General features: G+C 50.6%; 1 protein-coding gene across 4 annotated transcripts in view; it reads right to left on the reverse strand.

Annotated features, from left to right (window-relative positions):
- PRICKLE2 (prickle planar cell polarity protein 2) overlaps positions 1-10683 on the reverse strand; it is a 311727-nt gene that overhangs the window by 34298 nt on the left and 266746 nt on the right. For all 4 annotated transcript variants that reach the window (XM_026501177.4, XM_026501174.4, XM_044384993.3 and 1 more), the window contains one exon: positions 6146-7018. In XM_026501177.4, the coding sequence (XP_026356962.1) occupies positions 6146-7018 (873 nt within the window). The remainder of the gene's footprint in view (positions 1-6145; positions 7019-10683) is intronic.

The raw sequence follows: 10683 nt of genomic DNA on the forward strand, positions 1-10683 counted from the left end.
GTGCCAGCTGGTTAGAAGGTTTGACCCAACCGTTTAAATCAAGAAACTGGAGTAGAGGATGCATATCCCAACCGTGCGGAAGAAAAGGAGCAATGTTCCTGCCCAGAATTAAATATAGAAATGTTTGGCATTACAAGGATTAAAAAACATTTCAGACATTCTTGGTCAAGTGAGTTGTTCCAGTTGTTGCTCCAAATCCCCACACTGTCATTCTCTCGTTCTCTCCCCATTTGCCAGCAAGACTGAAAAATTACCCCGCGACCCCCTAGCAATCAGTGCATCTCGGTGTTGCACAACGAAGTGGCCCTTGTCAAGGTGTAGAGGTGCCACAACCGTGCAGCACTCATCCAAGGCAGTAGGAAGCCCTTTCCGACTCTATTTCGGCTGGGTCTCTACATATCCAGGCCAATGACACGTGCGTTCAGCTGATGCTGGCCTGGGTCAAGAATCACAGAGTTGGCAAACTTGTGGACATTTCCAGGTTTTCAATTGGATCCTCTTCTGTCTCTCAGGACCCTTCCCTCAAGGGCACTGTCAACCTGCCCATTTTCTTTCCTAGATCACCATCCTACCCATCCTCTTATATCAGTCTTCAAGGCTGTTTACACTGTGGGCCTTCTTTCATGTGTTTATACTTGCTGTACATTCGTACCACAGGGCCTTTGCACATGCTGCTCTTGCTGCCTGGAATCCTCCTTCCCTTGTCTCGTAAACATGGCTTTTTTCAGGATACTCTAACCTTCCTAACTCAGCTATATCCTTCGTTGTATGCCCTCTTAGCCCGCACTTCCCACAGATTCAATTTCAGATTGTACAATTAGATGCTTGCTATCTACTAAACTCCACTAGACTGTGAGGGGCAGGAAGGTAGGCCCCTTGTCCACTTTAGCTCAGCATTGTATCCCTAGCACCTTGCAGAGGCAGGGGCACCTACTAAATAGTATTATCAGCTAATAGCACTGAGCACTTAGAGGACATCAGGCACTGTCCTAAGTTCTTTACAGGAATTAACTAATTCAATTCCCACAACAACCCTAGAAGGCACTGCTGTCATTTCATTTCAAAGATGAGGACATGGAGGCACAGAAAAGATAAGCCCAGGGTCACAGAGGTATTAAACCACGAAGTCCAATTTCCAGCTCTGGCAGACTGGGCTATAGCCCATGCTGTCTTTGACTCTGCAGTAACAGAGGGTAATCTCTCAAGTCACACTGGCTGGCTGAATGAATGAATGAATGAGTGAACGAATGCACAGAAACCATCCACACCTGCATTTCCTTCCTACAGGTCCCAGCTCTCTGTGACCCAGCCACTCTTTACGGCATGTGGCTGACCCTCCAGGAAGAGCCGTGTTCCTAGCCTCGTTGCTGTGCTCCAGGGCGCCTGGCTGGGGACCAGCTGACCACCTCCAGCTGTCCTTTGGGGCGGCCTCTGCCTGAAGCCACTGGTCCTGATTCGAACTCTGCTCTTCACCTGGCCCCAGTGTGACTTGAACCGTGGCCCTGACTAGCCTTCCTCTGCTCTCAGCGGGTGTCTCCTGCCAGGTGCCCACCTCTAGACTGTCTGCACCTGTCTTCTTTGTCTTTAAGTGCCCCTGACCCAGGCATGTCACCTCGGACTGCCAGCTTTGCCTTCTGCCGTGCCAAGGCCAGACGGACATCAGCAGACTGGCTGCGACAGGAAAAGAAATCCTGGTCCCTTCAGACAGAGTCACTGTGCAAATCCCGACTGTGACCATGACCCTTCCTGTGGGGATTTTATCACGGAGACTGAGAGCAGGGGCCCTGCAGACTATCACACCCAGCTTCGGGTCCTGGTTGTCAGTGGTGACCATGGGGAGGTCATACCTCCCGTGGACTCGAGCATACTTATCTGTAAAATGGGGAAAATAATCAGACTTTTCTCACAGGGCCGTTATGAGGATTTAGAGAGATGTTACCTGTGACATCACCATCATGTCAGCCCATAGCCTGTGGTCTCACGGTTGTAACCTGTTATGACTATCATCACCATCCACGTGTGCCATGGTACGGTGGTTAAGGGCACGCGCCTGGAGCTAGAATGCCCGTGTTTGAATCCTGCTCTTCCACTGCCAAGCAGTGCGGTCTCGAGTTACACAGCCTCTCAGTGTCTCACTCAGGTCATCCGTAAGATGGGAGTAACAACGGTGTCTACCTCATAGGGATATGGTGAGCCAGTTCGCACAAAGCCCTTAGAACTGTGCCGAGTACGTGACCGACACCCCACAATCCCCGTTGCTGCTGCTGTTCCTACTGCCTGCAATCCTGTGGTCACCCAGGCTGCAAGGGGCTTCGCAGGCACGTGTAGGCAATGGCAGGGTTCAAGAGCTTCTGTGAGGCTCCCCACGGTGCTGGTGTCACTGGTGACGTGCTCGCCTGACTCACTCTGCGCGAGCATAAAGGATGGACGGTGCTTTCCGGAGAGAACGGGCAGTACGCTCCCAGTTCTCAACAAATCAGGAGGTGGCCAAGCCCAGATCTAAGGCTGGCAAGTCACTGGGGCTGTTTCTCCAGATCTGTTCAAAGGAAAAATGCTGCCTACAAAAAGATCATGCTTTATGTCAGACTAAACACTACAAACTTATTCCATAATGTGAGTTATTGACTATGGAAGAAAAAAAATCCATTATCTAGAAAACCAGCTTTCACCTAAGGATCAAGGTGTTTTGACTAAGCCTTCTATGACACATACTTGTTATTCACAGACTGGGATTCCAGGATTTAAAGATACACAGTTCTGAGCACTGCCTTCTCAAAAGACTAGGGAATTTTCTAGCAAAATTTAAATGCAACAGTGGGGGTTGGTGGCAAAACGACTGACTTTCCAAGTCTAGTTAATACCACGTCTTTGGGGTGCATGTGTGAATGTGTGTGTGTGTGTGTGTGTGTGTACACAGCGTAGGATCTGGAAGGCTATTCAAGGTTTGCTTCAGTGACCAAGGATGAAGCAGTGCTTAGAGTACGAGCTACAATCTTTCTTCCACACAGCTGTGTCTGACGGATCTATGGAAACACAGGGGCATAGAATGCACTTCTTTAGTTCTGTTTCTCATGCTCTTCGCATGCTGGTTAAAAAAAAAAAGGGATCCCACGGGAACATCTGCAAACCTAAAAATGCAAACCTGCATAGCTGGGGGACGCTGGGAGATGTCAGTAGCCAAAACATTCCTGGAGGCCAAAGCTGTGCACCCGTATGCTTGGGATAAGAATGATAAAAATGCAATCATAGCAGAAAGTATCAGGTAACCATTATAGAAGGTCCTCTGCGTCAAAGACTCTATTAATGAGTTTAAATGCATTATCATATACTTCTCCCCAAAACACTACGAAGGAAGTACAGTTATTCACTAAATACCGTAGATGGGGTAACTGAGCCTTACAGAATGGAAGCAACTGTGCAAGGCCACCCAGCTCTGACATGATGAAGGCTGGATTTGAACTGGTACTCCAAACCATGAACTGACAATCTGAAAAATTGGGGCTCATGGGAGAATTTCTAAAGAGACAAATAATGGGGTTAAAATTGTGTCCATCCTACCAGCTCCCTCCTGCCATCTGTGCTGTCCAACAGGGTGGCCTCTAGCTACATGTGGCTATTGAAATTAAATGTAATTTCAGATTCTGCTCAGTGCTCTTGAGTGCTTGAAATGTGGCTAGAGCAGCTGACGGCCTGAAATTTTAATTTCATTTAATTTTCATGAATCGAAATTTCAATAGTCACACGTGGCTACTGGCTTCACTGGGCAGTGCTGATCTCAGGTATCAGACACAGTTCAGGGATGCTTCCCCCAAATCTCAGAGACAGAGCGGCATTCGGTGCTTTGCCCAAGGGCCCAAAGAAAATCATGGGGATAAATCCCATGCCTCTTCTTTAGGATCTGAGGTGGTATATGCTTCAGACTTAATCACGTGGCCTTTCCAATATTTCCCAACACCCAGATCTCCTGATTTTCTCCTAAGTCACCACATGGGGACAATAAAGTCAAAATAGACAAGCCCAGGAACCACTGTTCTCAGACAGTGGTTGCATCCGCTTTAGCAGGGAGCTGGTTAAAATGCAGTTTCCTGGGTCCCCCCTCCTTAGGGTCTGATGCAGAAGGTTTGGGGGGACATCCTGGATTCTATGTTTGAATCAAGCAGCCACGGTCTAATGCAGGTGCTCTAGCTTCAAGAAACGCTGCTTCAGAGGCTGAATTACCTATTTATCTCCTGGCCTCTTAAATAATTATAGCATATACATTTTTCGAGAATAGCACCAACTGGGCTGAAAGCCAGGCAGTCATCACTCGGCACTAATTGCTTGCTTCTACGACATGAGGTAAGGTGCTTAGTCACTAAGGCCTCATTTTTGTTTCATCTAAAATATGAGGATAAAGATACCTGCTATTTGTCCTCTAGGACACACGAGAACACAGATGTGACCGCGTTTGGGAGGGATGAGGGTTAAAAACACCCTGTAGAGACACCCTATGACTTAGAGACATGTTTTGCTTGTCCAGCAGAGTTTCAGTAGATTTCACATTTTAAAAATCCACACGTTTAACTTGTCTGGAGGAACCAGAACCGTTGGCAAGCTGGTATGAAGACGAACACTGCTTGGGGGTCATAGGCACATGTTCAAATCCCCATTCCACCCTTTCAAAGCTGGGTGACTTTGGGCAAACCCTTCAACTTCTCTGTGCTTCGGTTGCTTCAACTCTGAAATGAGACTCTCAATAGTATATCCATTTCGTAGGGCTGGGAGGGTTTAATGAAGTGAGTTAATATTTATAAAGCGCTTAGAACGAAGTTTGGCACAGGGTAAGAGCTACATAGCTGCTGGCTGGATAAATAAATATCTTTCACGTGGCAACAACCAGCTGGAGCTGAGCTGGGGCTGTCACCTCCGGACGGGGCCGACATGCTCAAGTTTATCAGCAGCTCCACCAAGAGCCACTGGACTCTGGGGTCCCTGATGTAAGGGGTAGACCTATGTCTCCCTCCTTGGGGGCTCCACCCATAAGGGAAGTGCATCTCAGGACAGCATTTCTCAGCTATCCATGGTGATGGACCTGTTTTTTTATTTTCAATCCACCGGGGATGGATATGTGACCCTCCTGAGCATGACTGAGCATGACTGACACGCAGCACATGCCACATACAAGTCCCTCGTGGGTTGCTTGACGTCCTGACTGGTCCGTACCTGGACCGAGAAGGCGAGCCCGCCGAGCACGCACTTGGATGTGGCGGCAAGGTCAAATTGTTCAGAGTTTCGAAACACTGTCATGTTTAGTACTTGGCTCACTGCAGACTGCAGCTAGCTTCCATGCTCAGACTACACGTTGCGTAGCCCCTCTTAGAGAACACCCACATCAGGCCTCACCGGCAAACCAGCTGGACCACTGGGCTGGAGAAAGCAGGCATTGGATGGTTTCTCTCTCTCTTTCCCCTTTGCTCCTTTTCAGCCCGCCTGTCTTCCCCTGTCTATCCACATTTCTTTGGTCTCTATCTACAAGTTAAAATGAGCTCCCTAATGAGACACTGGGGTTTGGAGCAGCCTCGGAAGCGGTCATGGGTGCTGTGGCATCTCAAGCATTACCCAGTGTTGTGAGTACTGCCTCTGGCTCACAGCTGCCTCTTCTCCTGAATGTTGTCTTTGGCCAGCAGCACCTGCCACGCCCCCTGCCCCTATCCACAACCTCATCCTGGAGCGGCTCTCTAGCAGCCCAAAGCTGGTGACTGACAGACATGCTGTGCAGAACGTCAGCCCCTTTGTCACAAGAGGGAACCAACTGTAGGATGCAACCCATCCTCCAGAGCCCCCAGTGGGGTCAGGCTGAAGTTAGATTCCAGCCCAGATGGCACTCTCCCCTTGGCTCCTCCCCCAACACCGGCCTGTCTCTCTCACTCCCCTTCCCTGGGAGCCCACTCCCCCCATGTCCCAGGTACCCTCATCCCCGTCTCAGGCTCTGCTTGTAGGGAATGCGATCAAAGACAGAAGCCATCTGAAACTGGGGATCCCCTCCCTGACGACCTGTTGGAAGAAGGCACATGGCAGGAACAACATGAAAGTTCTGAAGACCAGCATTGAGTTACCCAAAGATTATTACCTCTTGCTTTCTGTTTCCCAGGCGGCCGGAACCTACCTGTTGCATTAGACAGGGCCAGTGATTCCATGGAGCCCGGAGGGGTCTGCTCTGTGGGCGTCATGTCCTCAGTATATTTCAGGGAACTGATTGGATGGCGGGTCCGGCACTGCTGAGTGGATATGCCCCCTTCCTCCTCCTCCTCCTCCTCGTATTTGGCGACTGGGATGTTGCCTCGGGTTTCATTAAAGCTCTGACTGGACATATCGCTGTAGCTCTCCTGGGATCTCAGCCTTCCCGGGTAATAGTCCTCTCGGCATTCCTTCATGAAGCTGCCACCGTGCCCCTTCATGGCCAGGGATGAGCTCCTTTTGGGGTTGCTGAAGTGCTTGGCCCACACGTCGGGCTGGGCCCCGGCCCCCTGCCCCCCTGGACTGTAGGCCGTTCTGATGTTGCACTGGCTGAGAAGCTGCAGAGGGCTCTGGGACTGGCTCTGCTCCATCTTGTTCCCGTAATGGTAGGGCTCGTCCCGGCTCCGCCAAATGGGGTCCCGGTTGAGGCTGGGCGTCTGGCTGGACAGGCTGAGCAGGTCCATCTGCAGGGACAGGGGGTCCACGTCGGCTGACAACCGGTTGGAACTCACCTGCAGCTGGCTGTGCTGGTTTAGCACAGGCTCCTCTGTCTTGCCCTTGTTCTTGCCGATTTTGGCACTGCGCCGGGACTCCTTGGCCCTGGCGTTCTGGAAAGCCGAATCGGATGAGTCAGAGCCATTGGGGTCCTCCCCGGCACTGCAGGCCCGTGAGCAGAATATCTGGCCCTGCTTGGGGAGGAATGGCCGCCCCAGGAGGGATTTCTTGCAGTGAGCACAGCAGAAACAGGTCTCGGTGGCGTGCCAGTGCTGGCCGTCGTACGTCATCTGACCTTGGTCGATCCCTGGGGATGGAAAAGAAATGGAAGAGGCTGACAAGCTGCTCGGAGCCCTGTACCACGAGGTGAAACACACAGCATCCTGATTTGGCTCAGGGTTCCAAATACAACAGAATAAAATAACAATAAATCAATAATCAGGATCTCACATAAATGGTATTCATGTCCCATTATGAGAGCCCCTGTTCTACCAGTCAGCTGCTTCTTAACTCATTTGCTTTGAGCAGGAAAAAAAACTAGATGTTTTTGGCCTGATTTCCTGTCCATGAATCCTTCTGCCTGGGATACAGTCTCCCAGACAAAATTACAATAATGCTACTAATACATGATATAAAACGGCTTTAAATGCTTTGCACATTGATAAAGTCATTTAACCCCTCCACTGTACGAGTTAAGTTTCTAGTATTATTTCCATTTCTCAGACGAGAAAACAGAGGCACAGGAGGGTTAAATAACTTGCCTCACTCAATACAACCAGGAATCACAGGTGAGATCTGTACCCGGAAGTCTTGCTCCTAACCGAGACATTGACACTTCCTCATTCACTCTCCTTGGGGGGCTGCTCAAATGCTAGCTCCTTGGAGAATTCTTCCCGTACACCTGATAGCGTGCTTCCACCATTCTTCACCCTGACCCGCTGTATTTTTCTTCACAGCACGAACACTGCTTGACAAAGTACTACCGCATATGTACATTTGCTTATTTTTTTTTTTTAAAGATTTTATTTATTTATGTGACAGAGAGACAGCCAGCGAGAGAGGGAACACAAGCAGGGGGAGTGGGAGAGGAAGAAGCAGGCTCCCAGCGGAGGAGCCTGATGTGGGACTCGATCCCGGAACGCCGGGATCACGCCCTGAGTCGAAGGCAGACGCTTTAACGACTGCGCTACCCAGGAGCCCCTGTACATTTGCTTATTAATCCTTTCCTCCACTAAAAGTGAAGTTCTAGGACCAGAGGGTCATTAATTTTCTGTGGCATGTCCAGGAACACGGCCTGATGCATCAGAGGGGCTCTTTATATGTTGAATGGATGACCTGAATTCCACACCAGCACAGGCCATTCAGATGAAGAAATCACTGTAACAGTTCAGTGGAAAAGGAAAAAAACAGATTTCAACACTTGGTAAGGAAAAACTTGGGTGTGGTTCATCAAAGACATCCTCCGTAGGCACGCACACCCTTTGCTTAATGTCAGCAGGGAAGGAAGAAACACATTTCCTCCCCATGCAAGGGCTGTCCCTGGTTTGCATAATCTTGTAACACACCTGCCCTGCAGGAACCTCCCAGAGGCCCAAGTGCCCCTGCTTCTCATCATCGCTTCTGCCCCCTGCTGGTTCTAGGACTTAATCTCCCTGTGGGACACCACCTTCTTGCCACCTTTGGCCATGAGCTTTGGGCAAGGCTAAAGCCCTGCCTGGACCCAGTACTGGCCAGGAAAAAAACTGTATCTCCCACCCTAGTGGCTGCTTCAGAAGTGGGCACAAGACCTGCACTAGTCCGATGGGAGAGTAACCTGGGACTGTTGCTAAGACAGTGACATAGGGAGTTCTCTTTTGACAGCAGTTGCTAAGCTGGCAGGATGGAAGTATGGATGGGTTGGGGTCCCCCTCCCGTGGGGAGAGCCTGTGGGGTATGCAGTCTCACGCAAGTACTGTAGAATGGAAAGGGACCTTTGCAAGACTGCTGATTTCTGCTAATAAAAATCTTTCCAGAAATGTAGTACTAGTATGAACCTCCACCTTCAGTGGCTAAAGTCTGGAGCCTGGACCTTCCAGGAATCACTTTGAGAGCCGTGTCTGGAGAGGTGGGAAACAAGAAACTGGAGAGCGATCTCTACCCAGAAAATGAGAAGGGCAAGAACAAAGGGCAAAAGGCAAAGCAGCGGTCCCGGCCTCCCGTGCTCTCTGCTGCCTACCTTTTGGTCCCTGCAGCCCAGGGAGAGAGAGGCACAAGGCACTTCCTCTCCTATGAGCTCCGCCCCAAATTAAGGGGTCTCTGTTTCTTCGGGAGTCTGGCCCTAGGGACTAAGAGGGGAGTTTTAGAGCGACAGCGGCAGCCACAAAGGCCACTCGAAGGCCAAGCGGCCACTGTGGAAATCCACTCCCTCTCAACAGGGCCCTTCTAGGAGGAGTAAGAACTGGTGGGGCGGGGCTAGGGACGGGACCCAGAGCTGAGGCTCTGTCCACACTTTGTCCCCAGGCTCCCGGGAGGAAGCAGGGCAGGCAGCCCGGGGAGGCAGAACTCTGGAGTTGTGCAGACTGGGGCTTCAGGAGTCAGTGAGGAGTCAGATGAAGGGAGGTTCACGTCCCAGCTGCATCCCATTCCAGCTGGTTATAATACGGCTGCGGAAGCCCATCTGCTGAGGTTCCCATCTCGGCTCTGCGGCTGTGCGACCCTAAGCCAGTGGCTTCATCTCTCTGTGCCCCGGTCCCCTCTGCAGTAAAACAGGGATAATAATAGTTCTGACTTCACAGGGTTGTTGGGAGTTAATATGCAGAGGGAGCTTAGACCTTATCTGCTAACTACTCCCATTGCTCTTCTCCTATTTTCGTTATGTCTTTTTTTTTTTTTTTTGATTTTATTATGTTATGTTAGTCACCATACAGTACATCATTAGCTTTTGATGTAGTGTTCTATCTCCCTCTCTGCTCTGAGGGCCACTGCCTGGACGCAGTCCAAGCAAGAGCTCTGGGGCTGGCTCCGTCCTCCCTGCCCTCCCCTGCAGAGGGCTATGCTCACACCCCGGCTGCCCTGCGTCCCAAGCAGCGGCAGCCTTCCTCCGCTCCCTGTCAGAGGCACGCAGGAAGCCTGGTTCCCGTATTTGTCCTCCACCAGCTGCTTCTCTGAGCTTCTGCAAGGAAGCGTGCTCCGATGTGGCAGCAGGGGCCCAGTTCTGGGGACGGCTGGGCTTGCAGAAGGCTGGGCTGGGGTGGGGCGAGCAGAGGGGAGGCGGGTGACAAAACGACCCAGCAGGCAGTGCAATGTGGTCCCTGATAAACATCCCTGATGTCAGATGGTCCTCTGAACTGGTCCTGAACTCGAAACATCTGGAAAAGGGCTCTGCTGTTCCACATCTAAGCGTTCCTTTTTAATTCCCCCCTCTAAGCCCTGTAAGCCCTTCTCAGAGGGTGTGTGTGTCTACTGCTGCTCTAGCCTCGGTCTGTTTATAGGACTGTTTACTCTGCTGCGTGCAGGCAAAAGTACCGTTGCCCTAGCAACGGCTGCCTGATGCAGGGTCCACTCTGAGCGGCTGTATAAATATGGAATATTTGTATAATATGGTCAGAGCAAAGCACCAGGAGATGGTAGTATGCATGACATACTGAGCATACCCTTTCACTGTTGCAGGAAAATTAGGTTTCGCAGAAGAGCAGAAGAAGGAAAAAAAAAATCAGGGAGCACATTTTAACTACAGCAGTGCTAATACTGCAGGCCACAGAGGTCCCCCTCTCTGCTAAAACACTGATGTCTTTTTACGGATTTAAGAGGGAGGAGAAGGGAACGCCAATCACCGTGGTGAATAGCTAGAAGGAGAGAGAAAGAGAAGAAAACAGAGGGGCCTTCTCAGGTGGACCTGCTGTGCTGACAGACAGATTTTCTCTCTTCCAAGTTGCTGAGCAAAAATTCTAAGTGGCAGTTTCTGGAGAGGCTTTTAAGCCTCACTGGAAAGGG

Source organism: Ursus arctos, unplaced genomic scaffold (genome assembly GCF_023065955.2).
Source record: "Ursus arctos isolate Adak ecotype North America unplaced genomic scaffold, UrsArc2.0 scaffold_14, whole genome shotgun sequence".
Classification (NCBI taxonomy): Eukaryota; Metazoa; Chordata; class Mammalia; order Carnivora; family Ursidae; genus Ursus; species Ursus arctos.